Source organism: Macaca thibetana, chromosome 20, assembly GCF_024542745.1.
Source record: "Macaca thibetana thibetana isolate TM-01 chromosome 20, ASM2454274v1, whole genome shotgun sequence".
Lineage (NCBI taxonomy): Eukaryota > Metazoa > Chordata > Mammalia > Primates > Cercopithecidae > Macaca > Macaca thibetana.
The window spans coordinates 60,943,382-60,970,471 of NC_065597.1; the positions used below are offsets into that span (position 1 = coordinate 60,943,382).

At 44.2% G+C, this 27,090-nt stretch overlaps 2 protein-coding genes across 2 annotated transcripts in view; both read right to left on the minus strand.

The window, feature by feature from the left end:
• Positions 1-25,824, minus strand: part of RRN3 (RRN3 homolog, RNA polymerase I transcription factor) — a 37,768-nt gene extending 11,944 nt beyond the window's left edge. The window contains exons 1-12 of the mRNA XM_050774088.1: positions 25,633-25,824; positions 23,997-24,102; positions 22,788-22,844; positions 15,185-15,274; positions 14,955-15,084; positions 14,441-14,500; positions 13,441-13,504; positions 12,348-12,417; positions 8,612-8,710; positions 5,457-5,549; positions 2,686-2,824; positions 602-732 (exon numbers count right to left, since the gene is read on the minus strand). Coding sequence (XP_050630045.1) covers positions 602-732; positions 2,686-2,824; positions 5,457-5,549; positions 8,612-8,710; positions 12,348-12,417; positions 13,441-13,504; positions 14,441-14,500; positions 14,955-15,084; positions 15,185-15,274; positions 22,788-22,844; positions 23,997-24,102; positions 25,633-25,721 — 1,128 coding nt within the window. The 5' untranslated portion in view covers positions 25,722-25,824. The remainder of the gene's footprint in view (positions 1-601; positions 733-2,685; positions 2,825-5,456; positions 5,550-8,611; positions 8,711-12,347; positions 12,418-13,440; positions 13,505-14,440; positions 14,501-14,954; positions 15,085-15,184; positions 15,275-22,787; positions 22,845-23,996; positions 24,103-25,632) is intronic.
• The window catches only part of NTAN1 (N-terminal asparagine amidase), a 215,455-nt gene that overhangs the window by 34,594 nt on the left and 153,771 nt on the right, over positions 1-27,090 (minus strand). The window lies entirely within an intron of this gene.

Consider the following 27,090-nt stretch of genomic DNA (forward strand, 5'->3'; position numbering starts at 1 on the left):
GGGAAGAATGAAGGAAATACAGTTAATTACCCCACGAGATTTTAATAGAGAAAGGCTTAAGGGAAGAGCACCACCTAGCGACCAAAAGGCAGGATGACATTTTCGGAGCACCTAGCTGGGCTGGCAGGAAGCAATCTGTTTTCTCTCCAAGTGTACCGGGAAGGGAATGTGGGCCAGGCACAGTGGTTCACACCTGTAATCCCAGTGCTTTAGGGGAGCAGGAGGCGGGCAGATCACTTGCGGTCAGGAGTTCCAGACCAGCCTGGCCAACATGATGAAACCCCGCCTCTACTAAAAATACAAAAATTAGCCAGGTGTGGTAACCTGTGGTCCCAGCTACTCAAGAGGGTAAGGCCTGAGAGTCTTCTGAGCCCAAGAGGCAGAGGTTGCAGCAGTGGGCAGCAGAGCAAGACTGTGTCTCAAAAAGGACAGGAAAAAAACAAAAAAAGAAAAGAGTATGCAATTTTATTAAGCAGACTAGCAAGTAAGCTCAAGGAAAAGAATTATTTACTTCATGGTCTTCATCCACCCCAGTTTTTAGGGAAAAACTTCGGGCAAAAACAAAATAAGCTAAGATAATGTTAATCACATTTTTACTCACCAATTTGAAACTACAGAGGTAAAACATGAAAAACTGCACATGGCAGGAGGCATGGGTGGGCAACAGGAGTTTGTCAAAGATGTTTATCAGGTCGCGATACAGATCCTTTGTTTTGCTGTTATCAACCTTACCTACGGAGAAAATTTGGCATCTCAGTTTTTATAAAGGCATATTTTCAAGTTTCATCTGCCAGATTTTTCATAAAGAACACAACACCATTAAAAAACATCATCCAGCCAGGCACAGTGGCTCCTGCCTGCAATCCCAGCACTTTGGCAGGCCAAAGTGGAAGGGAGCCCAGGAGTTCAAGGGCAGCCTGGGCAACATAGTGAGGCTCTGTCTCTACAAAAAATCAAAAAATTATGGTGGCATGCCTGTGATCCCAGCTACGTGGGAGGCTGAGGCAGATGAACCGCTTGAGCCCAGGAGGTCAAGGCTGCACTAAGCCATGTTTGTGCCACCACTGCATTCCAGCCTGCGTTACAGAGTAAGACCGTGTCTATTAAAGAAAAAAAAAAGAAAGACATTATCCATTAAAATATGATGAAAACAAAATGCTACTTTTAGTTTGCACAGATTTTCCTCTGAGTATAATAATCTAACACCTGCAAGGAAGCAGGTCCTCACCTCACACACTGTGGCAAGGTCAGAAATGCAAACCCTTCTGAAGGGCAATTCTACAATTCATGTAGCAAAAGATCTCTGATCCAATCATTTTATTGCTAGTAAACAACTGAATATAATGGCACAAGGATGTTCATTATAACTGTTACTTATAACGGTGAAAACAGTGAGACAGTTAAACCCATGTGATCAATAACATTCATTATTAAATTTTTTTTTTTTGAGATGGGGTCTTGTTATCTTGCCTAGGCTAGTTAGTCTTGAACTCCTGGCCTCAGGTGATCCTCCCCACTTGGCCTAAGCGCTGGGATTCAATAACAATTATTTTAATAACAGACAATGATATGAGAAAATGTTCACCTTCAGCATCCATGTAAAGGGCAGATTACAAAACATTTATGTTTAGTGTGACCCCCAAATCCACTAAAAAATTCACTACATATACACACGCTAACAGAAAAGGGGAAAAACGTCAAACTTTAAAATGCTCATAATGGTTTTCTGTATAGAAGAAATGTGGCCATTTAAATCGTTTTTGTTTTTTTTTTTTTTTTTTTTTTGAGACGGAGTCTCGCTCTGTCGCCCAGACTGGAGTGCAGTGGCGCGATCTCGGCTCACTGCAAGCTCCGCCTCCCGGGTTCAAGCTATTCTCCTGCCTCAGCCTCCGGAGTAGCTGGGACTACAGGCGCCCGCCACCACGCCCGGCTAATTTCTTTTTGTATTTTTAGTAGAGACGGGGTTTCACCGTGTTAGCCAGGATGGTCTCGATCTCCTGACCTCGTGATCTGCCCGCCTCGGCCTCCCAAAGTGCTGGGATTACAGGCTTGAGCCACCGCGCCCGGCCTTAAATCGTTTTTATCCTTTCACGTAGTTTCCACATTTTCTCTAATCAACATGTATTATTTTCATAACAGCAAAACCGTTAAAATAGTAATGCAGTCAATTCAGATTCCAGTTCTATTATTCTGACTCACCGAGCTCATCTTAAATCTTAGCAATGTGAATGGGAAAAAATTCTGTTTTCGCATGGCAAAGCCTTTAAAGTTCCATGAAGGCAAGAAGCACACATAGTACTAACACTGGCACAACAATGGTGCCAGGCAAAGACCCTCTAAACTCAATACGTAACAGAACACCATATATTAGTGCCCTCTACACCATTCTTAAATGCATTCAGCAACCTGAGCGTAATTTGATCTAAAACTGGCCAAACTCTATAATCTTTCAATACAACAATCAGTGAAAAGACGGAAGACAAATATAACTCAGCTGGAATCCCAGTCCCATTTTCAAGCTACGTGACTGGCAAGTAACTTGACCTCTTTAACCCATCTTAAACTCATACTCAATAGATATTTTTACAGGATTTTTATTAGTACTAGAGATAATGGATGGAAAATGACCAGCACAAAGCCAGGTACACTGCAGGTGTTCAATAAACAGTAGCTAGTGTGATTTACCATCTACATAGCAGACATCCTTCATGTAGGACAAAACCAAAGACATCAGGATGTCCAGGCGCTCGGCTACAGGATGCACCATCTGGTCGAGCCGTGCAGGACCAGCCTTTGTGTCATGTTCAGTTTCTTCATCTTCATCCTTTGAAGACAAAAAGTAAATACTAACATTAAAAAATTCAATGTGGGCCGGGCGCGGTGGCTCATGCCTGTAATCCCAGCACTTTGGGAGGCCGAGGTGGGCGGATCATGAGGTCAGGAGATCGAGATCATCTTGGCTAACATGGTGAAACCCCATCTCTACTAAAAATGCCAAAAATTAGCTGGGCGTGGTGGCAGGCACCTGTAGTCCCAGCTACTCGGGAGGCTGAGGCATGAGAATGGCATGAACCCAGGAGGTGGAGCTTGCAGTGAGCCGAGATCGCGCCACTGCACTCCAGCCTGGGTGACAGAAAGAGACTCCGTCTCAAAAAAACAACAACAAAAAAATTCAATGTGAAAGTGGTTTAGTAGGAAAACCATCATAGGTGATTATTTCCCTTAAAAGATAAAACAAAGAGGCTGGGCAAAGCAGCTCACATCTATAATACCAGCACTTTGGGAGGCAGAGGCGGGGGGGAATCACTTGAGGTCAGGAGTTTGAGACTAGTCTGGTCAACATGGTAAAACTCCGTCTCTACTAAACATACAAAAATTAGCCAGGCATGGTGGCACACGCCTATAATTCCAGTTACTCGGGAGCCAGAGGCAGGAGAATAGCTTGAACCGGGAGGTGGAGGAGGCTGTAGTGAGCCGAGTTCATGCACTTCAGCCTAGGCAACAGAGCAAGACTCTGTCCCCCACCAAAAAAAAAAAAAAAAAAAGTAAAACAAAGAAATGGACCAGGCACAGTGGTTCATGCCTGTGATTACCAAAACCAAGGTAGGAGGATCACTTGAGCTCAGGAGCTTGAGACCAGCCTGGGCAACACAGTGAGACCTGTCTCTACAAAAATACAAAAAACGTAGCCAGGTGCGGCAGTACTGCAGTCCCAGCTACTCGGGAGGCTGAGGTGGGCAGATCACTTGGGCCTAGGAGGTTGAGGCTGGCGTGGGCCAAGATCACACAACACTGCACTCCAGCTGGGGCAACAGAGCAAAACCCAGTCTCAAATTAAAAATAAAACAAAACCAAAGGGCCGGGCGCAGTGGCTCATGCCTGTAATCCCAGCACTTTGGGAGGCCGAGGCGGGTGGATCACGAGGTCAGGAGTTCGAGGCCAGCCAGGCCAAGATGGTGAAACCCCGTCTCTACTAAAAATACAAAAATTAGCCAGGCACGGTGGCAGGTGCCTGTAATCCCAGCTACTCAGGAGGCTGAGGCAGGAGAATCACTTGAACCAGGGAGGCAGAGCTTGCAGTGAGCTGAGAATGTGCCACTGCACTCTAGCCTGGGCAACAGAACAAGACTCCATCTCAAAAAAAAAAAATAAATAAAAAATAAATTAAAAAAAGAAAAGAAAAGAAAGAAAGAAATGCAGGCCGGGCGCGGTGGCTCACGCCTGTAATCCCAGCACTTTGGGAGGCCGAGGCGGGCGGATCACAAGGTCAGGAGATCGAGACCACGGTGAAACCCCGTCTCTACTAAAAATACAAAAAATTAGCCGGGCGCGGTTGTGGGCGCCTGTAGTCCCAGCTACTCGGGAGGCTGAGGCAGGAGAATGGCGTGAACCCGGGAGGCGGAGCTTGCAGTGAGCCGAGATCGCGCCACTGCACTCCAGCCTGGGCTGGGCGACAGAGCGAGACTCCGTCTCAAAAAAAAAAAAAAAAAAAAAAAGAAAGAAATGCAGACACCTTTCCAGGCAGCGGTCTCATTCAGGGATGTGAATCAGAACCACCTGCAAAATTTAAAATAAAAGCCAAGACTCAGCACCAGCTTCTGATTCTCATTGAGAAGACCCAATGAGCGCTAGCCATGCAAACCTTACAGATGTCCCCTACCTCTGCTCCTGGTGCCCACCAGAGTGGGTGCTTTTGGTGCCAGGCCCCCTTTTCCAGGTCGGGATATCCACCTCCCCGCTGCTGTGAGAACTGGTGGCCACCAGCTCACAGCTGCCTACTTTCTCCAGAGAGCTGCCCTGAGCAGAAAGGAGCCAGGACCACCGCTGCACTCTTTCCAGCCCCTCCCCGCTAGAACCAATGACTGATAGACAAGGCGTCAGAAAAGGACATCTCCTTGGTCTCGAGCTGGGATCTAACTCTGTAGAGCAATCCACACCCCAGAGTGCCTGGCGGGATCAGGCTGTAGCGACCTCCCAAGTGAGACCCACCCCTGAAGCTCCCCTGCCCTCTTCTGCTCCCTGACACCCTCTGTCCCAAGGGTACCTGAATCCCTGTCTCAGGCTCTCCTTCCACTGTACCCAACTTCAGATACCACCCAAAGAAGTAATGCTATAAAGCGTACAAGTGGTAAAATGTAGAAATTAAACAGGTGTGCTTTTCTATTAACCACGCCCTCACAAACAGCATCTGGCTTACTAAAACAAACACTTAAAGTTATAAGAACAAAAGGGAAACATACTTCACCAAACCCAAATTCAAAGCCTTGTAAATAAACCAATTATGCTAAGTGCTAAACGACATGGCAGCAAATTACTCATATAAGGAATCGTTTTCAAGTTTGCTAAACTATTTTAATTCTTTCAATCTAAAGCCTTAACAAAGATAAGCAGCACTAGCTGTTTCCACCCTTTGATTATGATAAACTTCATGTCGACTTCATTAATAAAATGCTAACCATATTAAACAATCCTTCTGTGGAATCTGTCCCACGACAAGTTTGAGTTGCTGTTTCTTCAGCGTCTTCAATATCCTGCCGGGATGCATTCACCTATAACAAAGGGGAAAAAAAAGAATAAAAGGATTTTAAAAATACAACTATGTTACTTTGGGATGGAAATTCATCTGATATAAACACGTTCAAGGTGTCCAGATTAGTGCCTTATATCGCACTCCAACACAATATACAATTATGGTGCAAGCCTGTAAATTGACCTAGGTCATGAAGGAATTTAAATATAATAAACCAAGCCCCTTTTACTACATTCTTATATAAAATCGAGAAGAACTATCACATGATGCTCTATGCCAGGTAGCCTCAACAAATTCAGCATTTATTCTAGCTCTGATATGGTCTGGCTCTGTGTCCCCACCCAAATTTCATATATATTTTTTTTTTTTTTGAGGCAGAGTTTCACTCTTGTTGCCCAGGCTGGAGTGCAACAGCAAGATCTCAGCTCCCCGCAACCTCCGCCTCCCAGGTCCAAGCGATTCTCCTGCCTCAGCCTCCCAAGTAGCTGGGATTACAGGCATGCGCCACTGTGCCCAGCTAATTTTGTATTTTTAGTAGAGATGGGGTTTCTCCATGTTAGTCAGGCTGGTCTCGAACTCCTGACCTCAGGTGATCCACACACCTCAGCTCCCCAAAGTGCTGGGATTACAGGCGTGAGCCACCGCACCCGGCCCCAAATCTCATCTTGAATTGTACTCCTATAATTCCCACACATTGTGAGAGGGACCCGGTGGGAGATAATTTGAATCATGGGGTCGGTTTCCTCCATACTGTTCTCGTGATAGTGAATAAGTCTCATGAGATCTGATGGTTTTATCAGGGGTTTCCACTTTTACATCTCCCTCATTTTCTCTTGCCGCTACCATGTAAGAAGTGCCTTTCACCTCCTGCCATGATTCTGAGGCCTCCCCAGCCATACGGAACTGTAAGTCCAATTAAACCTCTTTTTTAGCCAGGTGCGGTGGCTCACGCCTGTAATCCCAGCACTTTGGGAGGCTGAGGTGGGCGGATCATGAGGTCAGGAGATCAAGACCATCCTGGATAACACAGTGAAATCCCATCTCTACTAAAAATACAAAAAATCAGCCGGGCACGGTGGCATGCGCCTGTAATCCCAGCTACTCAGGAGGCTGAGGCAAGAGAATTGCTTGAACCCAAGAGGTGGAGGATGCAGTGAGCCGAGATCGCGCCATTGCACTTCAGCCTGGGCAACAAAGCAAGACACCTTCTCAAACAAACAAACAAATAAAACACCTCTTTTTCTTCCCAGGCTCAGCTGTGTCTTTATCAGCAGCATGAAAATGGGCTGATAAAATCTCTATGCACAAGACACTCACAGACACATTGTGTAATAAACATATCATCAATCAACTGAGCAGAAAAATGATAAACTGCAAGCCAAATGTGAATTACTCAATATTTATTTTGGTATATCACCATTCAAATATCTTAACATACCACTCAAACCATGCCATTTTTTATTATCTATGCTTGACCTTCTTTGTAAACATTCTAAAATGCTCCTTTTAAGTATATACCAGAGAAACACTATAAAGAGTACATATACAGTTGGCCAGAGAGGTGCAACTCCAAGTGAACACTACACCAATGGGCCCAAGCTCTAGCTCTTCTAAGACCTCGTTCCATCTTCCTGCTTCCCTACAGCATCAATATTTTCCTCCACCAAAGCTCCTCTCCCCTCAGTCCACAAACCTGCTCACATCTCCCCACTCCTGAACCACGCCTCTTAGCCCTGCTCTGTCTCCACCTTCCACCACAACCCTGCACCAAGGTTGTAGCGACCAACTACAGCCTTACTTCTGCTTCCCCACCATCCACATATCCCCTCTCGAAATGCAGTTTCTGCCTCTTCACTGACATGGTCCTCCAGAAAGCAACAAAGACTACCTTCTAACCACTAAATCCAAGGACTGTTGCACTTTTCATCCTTCCAAAAAATGAGAGCAGTATCTGATGCTGCTGACCAAACTCCTCCTTCCAGCAGATCCTTCCTGAGCATCCAGACCCATGGTTTTCCTCATACTTCTGATCACCCTTCTCCTCCCCTGTCCTAAACTGTATCTTTCCAAAGGTTTATGCTCAGGTCCCCACCTGCAGCCACGACTGCCAGTGAGTATTCTCTACTAGGCTGCCCACCAGCAACTGAACCTGGCCAAGATGGAACTCCTCTCCCAACTGCCTCCTCTTGATATTTCTGCCTGCCATGAATGCAACACCAAGATTCGATTCCACAGGGAGCAACCTCTGAAGGATTCCTTTCCCTTACTATCTGCCTCCCCTCCTCCAAACCAGTCTCGAGGACCAGTTCACCTTTCCTCCCAGTGTCACTAGAATCCACTTTCTTTCATTCCCACTGCACCTTAGTGCGGGCTTCCTTAAACAAAGTTTTAGCTGTTTATAATTATAATCTGCCCTTAAGAAAGGCCAAACAGGAAAAATCACTTCCTTAGGAATCCCTTCCTGACCCCACTGTGATTCTATCAGTTTCTCTAACTCATAATGTATGTTTCATTCATAGCATTTTCCACAACCATACTTTTACATTTGGCTAACTATATATTTAATGCCTTGTTCTCCAATCATGAGAAGGAACTGTCTACAACTCCCAGCACATACACAGATGGAATTCAAGACACATTTAAAGGAAGGAAGCAAAGAATGGTGCAAGTGGTTTCTTTTATTTTGAGACGGAGTCTCACTTTGTCACCCAGGCTGGAGTGTAGCAGTACAGTCTTGGCTCACTGCAAGATCTGCCTCCCGGGTTCAACCAATTCTCCCACCTCAGCCTCCTGAGTAGCTGGGATTACAGGCACCCGCCATCATGCCTGGCTAATTTTTTTTTAATTTTTATAGAGATGGAGTCTCACCATGTTGGCCAGGCTGGTCTCGAACTCCTAACCTCAGGTGATCTGCCTGCCTCGGCCTCCCAAAGTGCTGGGAATACAGGTGTGAGCCACCACGCCTGGCCAAGTGGAGGCCAAGTGGATTCTTTTCTATCACTGACTATTGTTTCCACATACTGTGATTATAACAAATTCAAGTCAGTAAATGAAAATAAAAATAGATTGCTCAATACTTACATCCAATTTGAGTAGCTTTTCAATAATAAGCTCCAAAATTTCATGCCTCAAGGTTGGAAAATACACACTAATCCTTAGTAAGTTATGAACGTAACATTCCTAAAGCAGAAAACATAAGATAAAACATTTCAACAGAGAATAAATGTTTCACAATTATGTAAGCGAAACATCAATTACACAATTGAAATCTTTAGTTTCAAATATTTAAACAGAAAAAAACAGACTATCCAGCAATACAAAACTGTACTGTTTCTACATATGTATTATGTTCGGTATAATCATTTCAATTATCCTCAGTAAATGAAGTTTTTAATTTGCACAACTATAGGTTTTTGTTTTTGTTTTTTTGACACGGAGTCTTGCTCTGTGCCCCAGGCTGGAGTGCAGTGGCGCGATCTCGGCTCACTGCAAGCTCCGCTCCCCCGGGTTCACGCCATTTTCCTGCCTCAGCCTCCCGAGTAGCTGGGACTACAGGCGCCCGCCACCTCGCCCGGCTAATTTTCTTGTATTTTTAGTAGAGACGGAGTTTCACCGTGTTAGCCAGGATGGTCTCGATCTCCTGACCTCATGATCCGCCCGTCTCGGCCTCCCAAAGTGCTGGGATTACAGGCTTGAGCCACCGCGCCCGGCCAACTATAGGTTTTTAAGTAGCTGTATTGATAAAACTCATAAATCATACAATCACCAACTTAAAGTATACAATTTAAGTTTTTAATATATTGAGTTATGTGACCATCAACATAATCAATTTCAGAACATTTTATTTTAGAGACAGGGTCTGGCTCTCTCTCAGCCTGGGGTGCAGTGGTGCAATCAAAGCTCACTGTAACCCTGAATTCCCGGGATAAGCAATCCTTCCTCCTCAGCCTCCCTAGTAGCTAGAACTACAGGTGCACACCACCACATCTGGTTAATTTTTCCTCTTAGAGAGACAGGTTCTCGCTATGTTGCCCAGGCTGGTCTTCACCTCTTGGACCTTCCCACTTCAGCCTTCTGAAGTGCTGTGATTACAGGCATAAGCCACTGTGCCCAGCCAGCAATTTTATAACATTTTAATCACTCTAAAAAGAAATCCCATATCCATTAGTAGTGCACCCCTACAAAATGAAGACTTTGGCAACCACTAGTCTATGAATCTGCCTCTTCGAGACATTTCCTATAAATGGAGTCATATAATACATGTTTTTAGGGTTCAATCATGTTGTAACATGTAAACCATTCCTTTCATATAAATGGAATCATATAATACAGTCTTTTGGCATGTTTTTAGGGTCCAATCATGTTGTAACATATAAAGCATTCCTTTTCATTGCTAATATTTCATTGTACCACGTTTTGTCATCTGTTCATCAGTTGACAGACATTTGAGTTGCTTCTACTTGATGCTATTATGAATGATGCTGCTATGAACATCCATGTACAAGTTTTTCTGTGGACATATATTTTCATTTCTCTCAGGTATAAACCCAGAAATGGAACTGCTAGGTCACATGGTAATTCTACATTTAACCTTTAAGAAATGCCAGGCTATTTTCAAAACAGCTGCACCATTTTACATTCCCACAGCAACATATGACAGTTCCAATGTTCCCATTTCTCCACATCCTTGTCAACACTTGTTACTGTCTTCTCATCCTGAATATAGCCATCCTTGTGGGCATGCAGTGAAACCATTTCCCTGATGGCTAATGATGCTGAGCTTCTTTCCATGTGTTTTTTTGCAGAAATGCCTATTCAGATCCTTTGCCCATTTCAATTGGGCTATTTGCCCTTTTATTATTCAATTGTAAGAGTTCTTTACATATACAAGTCCATTACCAGACATAAAATATAGAAATATTTTCTCCCATTATTTGGGGATTCTTTTCATCTTCCTGAAAATGTCCTATGAAGCATAACAATTTTTAATTTTGAGGTACAATTGATGTATTTTTTCTTTGGTCACTTGTACTCAGGCATCAAATCTGGAAATTACTGCCTAATCCAACATGTACCCCTATTTTCTTCTCAAGAGTTTTACAGTTTTTACTCTTCATGTAGGGCTTTTATTGATTTTGAGTTCATTTTTGTACATGGATATCCATATGCTTCATTCTTTTGCATGTTCATGTCCACTTCTGCCAGCAGCATTTGTTGAAGTCTATTCTCCCCTATTCAATTGTCTTGGACAAGTGGTTACCGTATGTTGGTCTTCTGTCCCGTAACCATGCTGAACTCATTTATTCTCTCTAAAATGTCTTGTGTGTGTGTGAACTCCTTAGGATGACATACAAAATCACCTTGCAAAAGAGTTTATGCCTTCTACTCCATCTGGATGCCTTTAATTCTTTTTCTTGTCTAACTGCCTTGGCTAGACAAGCAGCAAGAGCAGACATCCTTGTTTTGTTCTTATTCTTCAGAAAAAACTTTTGGTCTTTCACCACTGAATATGATGTTAGCTGTGGGTTTTTCAGATGCCCTTTATCAGGTTGAGAAAATTTCCTTCTGTTTTTGTCATAAAAGGATATTGGCCTTTGTCACATACTTCTGCATCTACTGAGATGATTATGTGGTTTTTGTCCTTTGTTCTATTGCTATAAAATATTTTATTAATTTATTTTCAGGTACTAAATCAATCTCAGCCAGTCACGGTGGTTCACGTCTCTAATCCCAACACTCTGCAAGGTGGAGACGGGTGGATCACTTGAGGTCAGGAGTTCAAGACCAGCCTGGCCAATGTGGCAAAACCCGTCTCTACCAAAAATACAAAAATTAGTGGGGTGTGGTGTCCCATTCCTGTAGTCCCACCTACTCGGGAGGCTGAGGTGGGAGAGTCGCTAGAACCCTGGGGAGGCAGAGGCTGCAGCGAGCCGAGATGGTACCACTACACTCTAGCCTGGGTGACAGAGAGAAACTGTCCCCTCCCTGGAAAAAAAAAAAAACAAAAAAACAAAAAACTCAATCTTGCGTACCTAGCGTCAATCGCACTTGGTCATGGCACATAATTATTTTTGTATGCTACTAGATTTGGTTTTATACTACGGCAATCACTATTAATTATTAAAAACTGCACAGATGATCTGAACATTGTACAAAAACAAGCACAATGCTTCTACAGAAGGCTTTGCTTTCAGGTTAAAATAAGGCATATTTACAATTAGTAATACAAGAACTATTATCTTCTAGTAATTCTTGTATAAGCATGAAGCCACTACAGATATTCCTGAAATGAACTCACACCTTGACTTGCACATAGTAATAACAGAAAAAGGCACTGGGAATCCCCAATAGCCGCTTGATAAGAAAGGAATCTGAGTCAAATTCTTAGACATCAAAGTCTAGAAGACAAAGTAACCTTTAAAAGAAAAAGACATAACATCGGCCGGGCACAGTGGTTCACTAATCCCAGCACTTTGGGAGGCCAAGGCGGGCAGATCACAAGCTCAAGAGTTAGAGACCAGTCTGGCCAATATGGTGAAACCCCACCACTACTAAAAATACAAAAATTAGCTGGGTATGGTGGTGGGCGCCTATAGTCCCAGCTACTCGGGAGGCTGAGGCAGGAGAATTGCTTGAACCCGAGAGGCGGAGGTTGCAATGAGCCAAGATGACGCCACTGTACTCCAGCTTGGGCAACACAGCAAGACTCCGTCTCAAAAAAAAAAAAAAAAAACAGAAAGAAAAAGACCTAACATCATCTAAAATGAAACCATGCAAACAAGTTTTCCATGATTTTCTCAATGAAAAGATTTCTTACCAGTGTTCTCTCTGATTTTTGAACAAATGGAAATTTTTCCACCAGTATCGGCATAAGAAACCACGGTGTCCTATTTTTAAAAAATTAAATCAATCCATGTTAACTTTACTTTCTAGAAAAGTAATACTACCATTCTAAAAGCAAATATGGACAGATACAGGAGGTAAACAAGAACCCCTACCTCAAAGAACTGCAACTTTATTTTTTTTTGAGACGGAGTTTCGCTCTTGTTGCCCAGGCTGGAGTGCAGTGGCGCAATCTCAGCTCACTGCAACCTCCGCCTCCCGGGTTCAAGCTATTCTCCTGCCTCAGCCTCCCAAGCAGCTGGGATTACAAGCATGCGCCACCATGCCTGGCTAATTTTGCATTTTCAGTAAAGACGGGGTTTCTCCATGTTGGTCAGGCTGATATTAAACTCCCAACCTCAGGTGATCCGCCCGTCTCAGCCTCCCAAAGTGCTGGGATTACAGGCGTGAGCCACCGCGCCCGGCCAGAACTGGAACTTACATTGTATAGCTTCCGAGAAAATCTATAATGACTTAGAGAAAATAAGCTTCTGTTAACTCTGATATTGACAGCAAATCAAAGAGGGAGCTTTTTGCTGACATTTCCCACTACACATGTATATTATTTTTAAAAGAAGAAAAAATTATCAAGTTGGATTGTTTCAAGTTAACAAATAATCAACGGACAGAGGGAACTAGAAGTCCACCCTTCCAAAAGAAACCCACAAACCTGAAAAGCTTTTCTTAGAAGTGCAATTTTTATTCATATGGCATGACACAAACACACACAGGGGTTTCTCACTGAAAATGTTTGGATAGTGTATCTGTTGAAGATAAAAGCAAAATTCCAACCACCATACAAAATTGGGGGAGAATCTGCATACAAACTTTGAAAAACAATCAAAGATAATAAATAGAAAATGGAAATGCCACTTTTTGTAGAATGTAAAGTTTCCTCAAGTGGACACAAAAAAAAAACATGCAATGTAAGACTCAAGCTTTAATGCTATTAACATTTTATAACTTTTACTAATTGATTACAATTTTCTTGAGAATTGAACATTCAAAATAAGGAAAAGTATACTCACGATGGGACATATCTTGCTATTATTTGCAAGGCTCTGTGACATGTGTCAAAATTTGCAGGAAGATCTGCAAGGAGAAAAGTTGAGAGTATGAGCATCAAAACAAAACTGAAAGGCGACGCACTTGAAGCTAAAAATACATGCTGGTCGGGCGCGGTAGCTCACGCCTGTAATCCCAGCACTTTGGGAGGCTAAGGCAGGTGGATCACCTGAGGTCAGGAGTTCGAGACCAGCCTGACCAACATGGTGAAACCCCATCTCTACTAAAAATACATAAATTAGCCAGGCATGGTGGTACACGCCTGTAGTTCCATCTACTCAGGAGGCTGAAGCAGGAGAATCACTTGAACCCAGGAGGTAAAGGCTGCAGTGAGCCAAGATCATACCACTGTACTCCAGCCTGGGCGACAGGCAAGACTCTGTCTCAAAAAAAAAAAAAAGTGACATACTTGAAGCTAAAAACACATGCTAACCAAAACGGAATTTATCACAGAAATAATAACTTCAAGATTTTTTTCTCACAACCATCAATGAAAACTAAATGGACTAATTATATAAATAATGCATTCAGGACAACTGACTGCATATCAATGCTAAATATAACAAAAACATTTTATCAAAGGTTGTCATTTGTTGCAGTCTGCTTACCAGAATAGGTGCCAGGTGTTCTGTGCTTTACTTTTTTTTTTTTTTTTTAAAAGAGAGAGTGTCTTGCCATCTTGTCCAGGCAGGGCTTGAACTCCTGGCTCAAGCAATCCACCCACCTAAGCCTCCCAGGTAGCTGTGACTAAAGACACACACCACTCTGCCTAGTTCTACTTTAAACATTTTTAAAGAAAATATTTGAAAAAAATGTTTTTTTTGTAGAGACAAAATCTCACTATGTTGCCCAGGCTGGTCTCAAACTCTTGGCCTCAAGTGATCCTCCTGTCTTGGCCACCCAAAGTGCTGGGATTATGAGTGTAAGCTACTGTGCCCAGGCTTTAAACCTTTTTACACTTACTATCATCTTCATCCTCAGAATCTGAAACATCTACATCACCTTCCTTAATGATCACTCGAGCTTTTGAGGGAAAAAGAAAATATGTTATTCTGTCATTGATCTAGACAATAAACAGCTACACAAAAAAGTTACTGACGTAGACAATGAACAGCTATACAAAAGTCATTTTTCCATAATCCAAAGTTACCCCAATGATTAATTAAAAGCACAATCTGAAAAAAAGTAAAGCAACTATAGTTTTTAAACAGCTAAACATTCCTAGATGAGTTCTAAGACTTCACCAGGAGTTCAATAAAGCAAATTACAATTCATAAAACGCATAGCAACAAATGAATCTAGACACCTCCATAGGGGTCATTACGGGGAACATATGTCTACCAGACCTGGTGCCAATATGCATCTGGAATCTTCCATGGTAGCAGTATCTCTCATATACAACAGGAAGGTGGTATTTTAATAAAGAAGTATTTAAAAAAAAAAAAAAATTCCAAGCAAGCAAAGAGTAATGACTTACGAGGCACAAAATGGGAAGCAATCATGCTGAGACATGGTCTGAGGAAAACAGTCTGTGCTGATACAAGATTACCAAGAAAAGCCAAATACTCTTCCACTACTGTTTGACTTCTATTCAACCAAGGCAATCTCTATAGTTGGGAAAGAACGATAAAAGCAGCATGTTATTAATATATACTACTACGAAGTTCTGAATTACATACTAGACAGTGAGATAAATGGTGAACTTACCAATATAATACTGATAAGCTGCTCAAAGTCTTTTGTCAAGTACATGATAGAAGAACGGAATTCCAGCAGCCAGTTGATGATCTGGTCATCCTTAAGTTAAACAAAGAAGAGTACTTTCAAAATCACAAATCCTCTAAGATAACAGAAATTTACAGCTATCTTATATCAATCATCTATCAAGAATAGCTTGGGGGGAAAAGGTCACAAACTTGGAAGGAAATGAAAACTGGGTATCAAAACACAAAAATATGTCACAATAAACTTTCCTGTTTTAAAAAAGCAATCCAGCAACTCTAAAATGTAGGAAAAAGACTTAAATGCAGTACTTCAGCCTGATCACTTTTGTTTGCCCTGAAAACACAAAATCACCTCAAATGTTGACACCTGGGACTTTTAAAAATTGCAGAAATCTAGCAGATTCAAGTATTAGAAGATCACAAAGGAACAATAGCTACCTCTATTTCCTCTATATTCAAGCTGACCAGAAAGCATGCTGATAAAACTCAGTCTAGGCTGATCAATTGGGGTCACGAATAAACATAACTTTTCTAAACTAAACCTGTGGCTGAGTTTAAATATATTATGATGTGTTTGTTCTGTATAAATGCCATTCCTCCATGAAATATTTTTCAGGCAATCAAATTACTGTTCACAATAATTGTTAGTGACATTAGAAGAACTGCTAAATTTGAAATGCAATGTATAAAATACAGTGTCAATTATGTAAAATATTACTATATTAATTATATTCATGCATACATACATACACACATTAAGAAAAAGCCCCTAATTTGTGGAAGGGTTAGACATACATTAAGAAAAAGCCCCAGCCGGGCACGGTGGCTCAAGCCTGTAATCCCAGCACTTTGGGAGGCCGAGACGGGCGGATCACGAGGTCAGGAGATCGAGACCATCCTGGCTAACATGGTGAAACCCCGTCTCCACTAAAAAAAAAAAATACAAAAAACTAGCCGGGCGTGGTGGTGGGCGCCTGTAGTCCCAGTTACTCGGGAGGCTGAGGCAGGAGAATGGCGTAAACCCGGGAGGCGGAGCTTGCAGTGAACTGAGATCCGGCCACTGCACTCCAGCCTGGGTGACAGAGCGAGACTCCGTCTCAAAAAAAAAAAAAAAAAAAAAAAAAAAGAAAGAAAAAGCCCCTAATTTGTGGAAGGGTTAGACATACAAATAAAAGCAACACAAGGTCATACCTACAGGGATATTCATAGGGAGTTATCATTTAGTGAGAACACACCATATGCCAGGCACGGTGTCTGACACTCTATATACATATCTTCTTCTAATCCTAAAAACTCTGCACGATGTTTAGTTATTCCCATTTTGCTGTTCAGGAAGCTGAGACTAAGAGAGATTAATAAGCAATCTGCCCAACCAAGAAGGCAGTAAAGAAGCAGGTCCAAACCTGTCTGTCTCAGTCAAGGTTATCCTCCATCCACTGTCCCACACGCCTCCCTATATGTGGAGAAGGAGCTGTCTCCTTTTCCCCACCTTAATTCAGCTACTGAGTGCTTACTATGCCATATCCATGTGACAAACTCCCACAGATCAACCATTTTCTGATGAAATCCCAAGTAGCCTGGCAGTAAAATAAAGTAAAACCATAACTCATCTGTACTATGGTAATTTCATAACGTCCACAACTGTTAAGGATAACATTAATGGTAGCTCGCTAAGGCCAAAGGCACGTAGAAAACAAGCTAAGTTAGTGTGCAAATAAAAAAAATCTATCCCATCTCTTTTCCACTAAAAAGACTGCAACAAAACTACAAGGATAACATTTAAACTGTACCATTTTTAAAAGTAAATCAGGCCGGGCGTGGTGGCTCACGCCTGTAATCCCAACACTTTGGGAGGCCAAGGTGGGTGGATCACCTGAGGCTGAGAGTTCAAGACCAGCCTAACCAACGTGGAGAAACCTTGTCTCTACTAAAAATACAAAATCAGCCGGGTGTGGTGGTGCATGCCCGTAATCCCAGCTACTAGGGAGGCTGAGGCAGGAGAATCGCTTGAACTCCGGAGGCGGAGATTGCAGTGAGCTAAGATCGTGCCATTGCACTCCAGCCTGGGCAACAAGAGCAAAACTCCGTCTCGAAAAGGAAAAAAAAAAAAAAAAAAGTAAATCAGTTGCAGGCTTTGATGCATTAGTACTGAACTATTATTATTTCTACTAGCAGCCAGGAACAGTGGCTCATGCCTGTAATCCCAGCACTTTTGGGAGGCCAAGGCAGGAGGAGACTGCTTGAGCCCAGGAATTTGAGACCAGCCTGGGCAACACAGGGAGACCTTGTCTCTAGAAAAATTAGCCTGGCATGGTAGCACATGCCTGTGGTCCCAGGTGCTCGGGAGCCTGAGGTGGGAAGACTGCTTAAGCCTGGGACGTTGAGGCTGCAGTGAGCCATGATCGGGCCCATTACACTCCAGCCTGGGTGACAGAGCACGACCCTGTCTCAAGATGAAAGAAGTTCTACTTGCAACACTCCACACAACTAATGCAATTCTTGGTATGTTCAAATACCAGGAATGAGAACTGCTGATACAAAATACAGTGGAACACCAAGAAAATGTCCCTTTGTATCTGGGAAAGAAGGCAGGGGTCAGGAAAAGCTTTAAAGAGAAAGTGATGCTTCAGCGGTCTTTAAACAGTAACACAGTTGAGTCTTTTCTGGAAGTTCTACTTCTTACAGAAGGAAAAGTGCGTTTTCAGAAAACTGAAAGACGTTCAGTATGGCTGGCATGTATAGTGAGCAAGCTAACAGATAATAAATCTGGGGAACAAAGAAGCACCAAATAGACCATGGAGGGCCTTGTAAACCAGGTCTGTAATTAGAGAGATCTGGAAGAGTGGGAAACGGACTCAATGAAGGAGCAACCATGTGCTTAGAGAACCAGGGAAAGCTCCATTAAAGACGACACTTCAGCTCAGTTTAAAGGGTGAGCAGGAACTTTTTAAACTACAGTAATAATAACAGTAAACACTAATATAGCACTCACTGTATGCCAAGCACTGCCCTAAGACTTTAACATACAGTAACTCATGTCATCCTTACTCCATGAAGTAGGTACTACTACCGATTCCCATTTTACAGATGAGGACACTGAAACAGAAGCGCAGCAACTTGTCCCTGGTCACACAGCTGGCAAGAGGGGAGGCAATGTAACTATAGCCGGTGCTCAAATAGGTAGCAAATGAAGTACATACAGGGACCTCCTCCAGCCAGGAAAAAGAGGCACAGGCAAAGGCATAAAGATGTAAAGTAGCAAATTCCAGGAATAAAGTATCTAGCAAGAGGAAACATAAAAAAGGTTGCAGGCCACACTGATTTTCATTTTCCATAGGCATGAAGTTTTTTAGTAGGGTAATGACATGCCAAGACATGTGCTTTCCAGAGATAATTTAGGCTACACTGTTGAGGTTAAATGGTGGTTGTGGGGGCCACACAGGTATGAGATAGAGGAGGACTGGGAGAACATAGAGACCCGCTAAAGAGGTTACCAGAATCCATACAAGAGAGAACCAACAAAACAGAAAGGCTTGAAAGATTTTTTCCCCCTAAGGGCTTGATCAGTGAATGGATTTGAGGGCTAAAGACCCCAAGGTTGCTAGCTCAATAATGAGGGAAGTAATGAACAGTTAAGCACAGAAAAAAGTGTGCAGAAGTGGTGGGTGTGAGAGAAAGGTTAAGAGTTTATTTATTTTTTATTTTTTTTTATTTTTTTTGAGACGGAGTCTTGCTCTGTCACCCAGGCTGGAGTGCAGTGATGCGATCTCGGCTCACTGCAAGCTCTGTCTCCCAGGTTCATGTCATCCTCCTGCCTCAGCCTCCCGAGTAGCTGGGACTACGGGTGCCCGCCACCATGCCCAGCTAATTTTTTTGTATTTTTATTAGAGACAGGGCTTCACCACGTTAGCCAGGATGGTCTTGATCTCCTGACCTCATGATCCTCCCACCTCAGCCTCCCAAAGTGCTAGAATTACAGGCGCAAGCCACCGCACCCAGCCAAGAGTTTATTTTAAGACGTGCTAAGTTTGGAACACCTATGATGATTCTGGGTAAATGCATCTAACAGACAGTTAAGAAACAAGTCTAGGCCGGGTGCAGTGGCTCACGCCTATAATCCCAGCACTTTGGGAGGCTGAGGCGGGTGCATCACTTGAGGTCAGGAGTTCGAGACCAGCCTGGCGAGCATGATGAAATCCCAAATCTACTGAAAAAACAAAAAAATTAGTTGGGCGTGGTGGCATAGCTACTCAGGAGGCTGAGGAGAGAGGATGGCTTGAACACAGGAGGCAGCGGTTGCAGTGAGCCAAGATCATCCCACTACACTACAGCCTAGGTTACAGAGCAAGACTCTGGTCTGCCCCTGCCCCCAAAAACGAAAATGAAACCAGTCTGGAGCCCACAAGAGCAATCTTGGCTACAGACACAAATATATTAGGACACAGGTAGATTTCAAAGCCATGAAGGGAGATGAAGAGATGACACAGAAGAATCTACAGAGTGAGGAAAGAGTCGAGTTTTGAAGCCCAATCAACAACAAATTAAAATCAAGAACCTATAGAGAGAGATTAGAGATTAAAGGATCCAAGACAGGAGGATCAGAAACACTGTTTTATTTATTTATTTATTTTGAGGCGGAGTCTCACTCTGTCACCCAGGCTGGAGTGCAGTGGCGCGATCTCGGCTCACTGCAAGCTCTGCCTCCCAGGTTCACGCCATTCTGCTGCGTCAGCCTCCCAAGTAGCTGGGACTACAGGCGCCCGCCACCACACCCGGCTAATTTTTTCGTATGTTTAGTAGAGACGTGGTTTCACTGTTAGCCAGGATGGTCTTGATCTCCTTGACCTCATGATCCACCCACCTCAGCCTCCCAAAGTGCTGGGATTACAGGCGTGAGCCACCGTGCCCGGCCCAGAAACACTGTTTTAAGAAGTGGGTGGCCAACAGTGTCGGCTGATAGAAGGCTTAAAAAAATAAGTCCACTGAGGCTGGGCTCAGTGGCTCACACTTGTAATCCCAGCACTTTGGGAGGCCGAGGCAGGCAGGTCACCTGAGGTCAGGAGTTTGAGACTTGCCTGGCCAACACGGTGAAACCCTGTCTCTACTAATAATAAAAAATTACCCAGGCATGGTGGCCGGTGCCTGTAATCCCAGCTATTTGGGAGGCTGAGGCAGGAGGACTGCCTGAACCCGGGAGGCAAAAGTTGCAGTGAGCCCAGATCGCACCACTGCACTCCAGCCTAGGCCACAAGAGTGAGACTTTGTCTCAAAAAAAGTCCACTGAAATCAGCATTTAAAACAATGGGTAACCTGTCAGGGTAATTACTGTGTCCGGAATTCGTGGGTTCTTGGTCTCGCTGACTTCAAGAATGAAGCTGCAGACCAACGCGGAAAGTGTTACACCCCTTAAAGGCAGCGCATCTGGAGTTGTTCCTTCTGATGTTCGGAGTTTCTTCCTTCTGGTGGGTTCGTGGTCTCCCTGGCTTCAGAAGTGAAGCTGCAGACCTTTGCAGTGAAGGTGGTGTGGACCCAAAGAGTGAGCAGCAGCAAGATTTATTGTAAAGAGTGAAAGAACAAACCATCCACAGTGTGGAAGCTGACCCCAGTGGGTTGTCACTGGCGCTCGGGCAGCCTGCTTTTATTCCCTTATCTGACCCCACCCACATCCTGCTGATTGGTCCATTTTACAGAGAGCTGATTCATCCGTTTTGACAGAGTGCTGATTGGTGCATTTACAATACCTTTACCTAGACACAGATTGCTAGGCAGAAAAGTTCTCCAAGTCCTCACTAGATCACGTAGACACAGAGTACTGATTGGTGTATTTACAAACCTTGAGCTAGATACAGGGTACTGATTGGTGTATTTACAATCCCTTAGCTAGACATAAAGGTTCTCCAAGTCCCCACTAGACTCAGGAGCCCAGCTGGCTTCACCTACTGAATCCTGTGCCAGGGCCACGGGCAGAGCAGCCCTCCAGTCCAGCACCACACCTGCACTCCTCAGCCCTTGGGCAGTCGATGGGACCAGGCGCCACTGAGCAGGGGGCGGTGCCCGTCAGGGAGGCTTGGGCTGCGCAGGAGTCCACCGTGGGGGAAGGGGGGCTTGGGCATGGTGGGTTGTAGGTCTCCAGCCCTGCCATGCAGGGAGGCAGCTGAGGCCCTGCGAGAATTCGAGTGCAGCACCAGCGGGCCGGCACTGCTGGGGGACCCGGCGCACCCTTCGCAGCTGCTAGCCTGGATGCTAAGCCTCTCAGGGCCTGCCGCTCCAAGTGTGGGGGCCAGCCGAGACGAGCCCACGCCCACTCGGAACTCACGCTGGCCCGTGAGTGCCAGTGAGCGCTGCACGCAGCCCGGTTTCCCGCCTGCGCCTCTCCCTCCACACCTCCCCGCAAGCAGAAGGAGCCGGCTCCGGCCTTGGCCAGCCCAGAGAGGGGCTCCCACAGTGCAGCGGCGGGCTGAAGGGCTCCTCAAGCGGCCAGAGTGGGCGCCGAGGTCAAGGAGGCGCCAAAAGCGAGTGAGGGCTGCGAGGGCTGCCAGCACGCTGTCACCTCTCATTACTACAGTGATAAGAACAGTGGACTTAAATGTGAGTGAGAAATGATACAGCGAAGTCAGCTGGAACAAAACCAACAGATGACAATTACTGCCCTTATTTTGAGTCAGAGACTGTTCTAAGTGCTTCTTGCATATTAGCTCATTGAATCCTTGTTAAATATTTCCATGTTTAAAGCCAGGCACAGTGGCATGCACCTATAGTCCCAGCTTCTTAGGAGGTTGAAGAGAAAGGATCATTTGAGGCCAGGAATTCAAGGCTGTAGTGTGCTATGATCACACCTGTATATAGCCGGGGCAACACAGCAAGACCTCATCTCTTAAAAAACAAAACACTCCATATTTTTGAAATCTCTATTGTTTTCTTGGTTTTACACAGTGAAAAAGAGGTAGAGAGGTTAAAACAATTTGCTCAAGGTCATGCACTGGATAATAAAATTGGAATTTTATTCCAGGCAATCTAACTACTGTTGCCATGGTAATAAACCATTCTCTTCAAAATTGGGCAGTAAAGGAAGAATGGTGAAACAAAATGTATCAAGGTTTTACTACATGATAGGTATATCTCGAACTTGGAAATGCTGAATCAGTAGTTGTTTTTTGGTTTGTTTTAGCTTTAAAGAGACAAGAGAGTTGCACACAGCACGGAGGAAAGAGGTAGTAATCTAATAGAAAGGAAGCATTAGAACAGGGTTTCCCAGCCTCAACACTGTTGTCATTTGGGGCTGGATCACTCTTGGTTATAGGAGGTTGCCCTGTGCACTATGAGATGTTTAGCAGTATCTCTTGTCATTCACCCACTAGATGCCAGTAGCACCCCTTCCTCCCAATTGTGACAAACAAAAATATCTGCAGCCATTACCAAATGTCTCCTAGGGTGTAAAACTGTCCCTGGTTGAGAACCACCAGATTAAAGTAAGGGAGGACCATGGAGAGAGCAAGTTCTAGAGGACAGAATAGGAGCCAAAGAACAAACTATGTCTGTATAAAGTGGCAATAATTTTGCTAATGATCAAACACAAAATTAATTACCTTTATGTCTGGATCTAATAGCTGGTTCTTCAACAACTCAAAGTCATTTGTTTCACCCTTAACAAGAAGGGGAAAGAATTAAGTTATGCTTTTGTTTCCTATTTAGCAGCAACAGCAAGACTTTTAACCATACCTTAACATCAGATGAAATTATAAAAGGAACACTAACTTTCACATGTCAATTGCAGATTATAAAACCATGACTACAAAAATTTAAACACTCATGTTAGTGCAGCCAGAGGGCTTGGAAAAAGGAAAATGATAAACTACATTTGGCTATACTTCTGTATTGACATTTGAATATAACAGTTGATACTCCTGCGAATTCTCAAAAGCATGAGGGAAAAAAACAGCCAGCTATAATGATCTATTCAGGAGGATCTAAAAAAGTATTCACTCAAATATGGATACAAATGGATATTACATGTAAACATACGGTTACTTAACATTTTCCCTCTACTCCTGAGATATAGTAGAAATGCTTCTGAACTACCACAGAAACAAAAATCTCTAGTCAGATGATGGTTTACTGTCCTAAAGTAATGCTTAGGTAAGTTCCTCAAAAAATAAAATGCTGTAGGCCAGGCACAGTGGCTCACGCCTGTAATCCCAGCACTTTGGGAGGCCGAGGTGGGCGGATCACAAGGTCAGGAGTTTGAGACCAGCCTGGCCAACATGCCGAAACCCCATCTCTACTAAAAAAATTAAAAAATTAGCCAGGTGTGGTGGTACGTGTCTGTAATCCCAGCTATTCAGGAGACTGAGGCAGGGGAATTGCTTGAACCTGGGAGGTGGAGGATGCTGTGAGCTGAGATCACACCACTGCACTCCAGCCTGGGCGACAGAGTGAGACTCCGGCTCAAAAAATTAAAAAAATAAAAATAAATAAGTAAATAAAACTCTGTAATTGTTTTTAATTCTAGCACTTGCTAAAGCTAAAAGATGCTTTGTAAATAAAGCATGTGAAGAGGTGAAACCTCAGTAAAGACATTATTACTCTCTCATTATTACCTGTGAAACGGGCCAAGGTGGGGGAAAAAAAGGACACTATTACTCTAAGTTTGCACTGACGGCATCATGCTATTATTAAATACTTGATTTCAACTGGTATCTTAATTAAGCTTGCTATTTCTATTGGTCTTTAGTATAACAGCAATAGTTGTATTCTGACCTGACCAAAAGCAAACCTCATACATTATCTCCTCTTACCTTTTTATACTTTAGCAAGACTTCTGTCACAGTTCCACCAAACCGAACAGTTTTTCTTGGGGGAGAATTGAAAAAATCATTCTCTAATGCACGCATATTTGAAATCCTGTGGAACCAAAATTAACAAGCTATTAAGTTCATGAAAATATTAAAAATTATAATAGCCAACATTTATTGAACCAACATCATTCAGTGGGACTATTGTTAAGGCCTCTTTACTGGTCTCCCTGCTTCCACTCCTAACCAACAATCCCTCCTTTGCTCAACAACCGAAAACTGTCTTCCCACTGCACTTATAGTAAAAATTCAAATCTCTCAGTGTGGTATTTAAGATCCTACATTAATCTGGCCCCTGCCTACCTCTCTCACCTCATCTCCAACACCTTGTTTTACTACAGCCATAATGTCTTTTCTGCTCTTCGACATGCCAAGCTGGTTCTCATTTCACTTACTGTTCACTCTATCGGAAATACTCTTTTCCCAAATCTCCACGTGGCTGGATTTTTTTGTTTGTTTGTTTGTTTTTGAGACGTGTCTTGCTCTGCTGCCCAGGCTGGAGTGCAGTGGTGTGATCTCGGCTTAACTGCAACCTCCATCTCCCGGGTTCAAACAATTCTCCTGCCTCAGCCTCCTGAGTAGCTGGGATTACAGGCACCCGCCACCACGCTCGGCTAATTTTTGTATTTTTAGTAGAGATGGGGTTTTGGCATGTTGGCCAGGCTGGTCTCGATCTCCTGACTTCAGGTGATCCGCCCACCTCGGCATTTCAAAGTGCTGTGATTACAGGCGTGAGCAACTACTCCCGGCCTAGACTTTTGTCTTCATTCAAGTGGAAGCTCAAATGTCAGATGTCTTCCCCACGAGAAATCTCAAGTACTCCTTCTCTCCCTTCTCCCTCCCCCATTACCCTGTTGTATAACTGAAACCATCGTAATTTATTGGCCTATGTACTGCCTTTCCCCCATAGGCTATAAGCTCTGTAGAAAGCAGGGACATTAGTGTCTTTGGATAAACCACTGTCCCCAGTGTTTAACATAGTAAGCAGGAGATCGATAAATATTATGAATCATATTATGCTAATTGTTTTACAAGGTCTGCTTCACTTACACAGAGTAAATTAATGAAAAAACATAGCATCCTAATGACTCTGAAAGTTAAACGCCAAGTGTGCTATGGGGGTTAGGGATTTAAAAGCGGAGCAAAATAAAGACTGCTAAACAAATACGTGTGTCGAAACAAATTTCAAACAAAAAAGATGTAATATTCAATTTGCCATGAGTGACAACATTCGGCTGATAAACCGAATAGCCCAGGGAATCCCTTCCAAATTTGGACGAAGAAGCGGGAAGAGGAGTCAAGGCGCAGAAGGCAGTACCGAGGCCTGGGAAATCACGAAGAAATACAGTCCGGAAAGGGGGGCTCCAGAACAGATAATATACTGACTTTTCCAGGCCCCACCCATGTCTATTACCCAGTTAGGAGGAATGAGCTCATTCCCGCGAACATGAGATGACCCTCGACCCTGTGCTCTTACCACACGCCATTAGCTTTGTCCCAGACCCTTTCAATCCGCTCCCCTAAGCGCAGTCCTGAGCTTTGGTCTCGGACGCGCAGAAGGAAGCGGCCTGAATCTTACCCAGTCCTCGACGCGCCCAGCGTCTTGACTGCAGAGGCCGAAGCAGCCGCATCTCCCGGCAACCGCGTGTGAAGCAGTGGTGCCGCCATTGGGCCGAACTAACACGACCGCTGCGCCTCAGGCCGGATGCTCTGCTCCTTCCAGCCACAGCCCTCTGTCCCGGAAGTTGCGCTTGCCGGCGCAACCTTCAGCCAATCAGGGACCCCGCGTGGGGAGAGCGTGTGCTCTCCGCGAGCTAGAGCGCCGCCAAACCCCGCCCCTCATTCTACTTGGACCACTTGTTCCACTCAGCGCGAATGCGCGAGTAAGGAGAGGCAGGAAGGTCCTGCTCCATCCAGGCCCAAGAATCCCAAAGAAAGGGTGGAAATACTCTGGATGTGCTAAGCTGTGGCCGGGTACACTCGAGTGTTAATTTTTTGGAGTCAAAGCCTCCCTCAGTTAAATCAAAGAAACTGAAGCACTGTGACTGACCCAGATCCTCACGGAGGAAAGGGGATTTGAACCCGGGTGACCCAGGAGCCTGGGCTCTGTACTCAATGCAACATTCTTACAGACCACCAAGATAACGTTATCCTCAGGTAAACGAGCTCGACGAAGTGATCTACCCCAGAGCCTCAAGGCTGTGATGATGCTGGAATGAGAAACAGCAGGAGAGTTTCCAAGAGGTGTTACCCCCTTGACTTTTTTTTTCTTTCTTTTGAGACCTAGTCTTGCCCTGTTGCCCAGGCTGGAGTGCAGTGGCGTGATCTCAGCTCACTGCAACTTCCGCCTCCTGGGTTCAAGCAATTCTCGTGCCTCAGCCTCCCAAGTAGCTGGGATTACAGGCGCATGCCACCATACCCGGCTAACTTTTGTATTTTTAGTAGAGACGGGGTTGCACTATGTTGGCCAAACTGGTCTCGAACTGCTGACCTCAGGTCATCCACCCGCCTCGGGCTCCCAAAGTGCTGGGATTACAAGTGTGAGCCACCGTGCCTGGCCAAACTTAAATTTTTAAAAGAGGAACAGGAGTCAACCAGACCAACAAAAGAGCGACTGGTGTTCCAAGCATAGGAAACAGGAAACAGCAGAGGCCAAAACCTCGGGACTGTAGGGGATGTAGAGGGAGAGCAGAGGCTGCCCCTACCCTCAGGGAGGGGAAAAGGTTGCAACTTTGGAAACTGTACAGGCCTATCAAAAATACAAAAATATCCAGGCTGGGTGACGCCGTGAAACCCCATCTCTACGAAAAATTTAAAAAATAAAAACAATAAAAATTATCTAGGTGTGGTGGCACACACCTGTAGTCCCAGCTACTCGTGAGACTGAGGATTGCTTGAGCCAGGGAGATAGCATCACTGCACTCCCACTTGGGCAACAGAGCGAGACCCTGTCTCGAAATAAATAAATAAATTTTTAAAAATGCATATGTATGGGCCGAGCACAGTGGCTCATGCCTGTTATCCCAACACTTTGGGA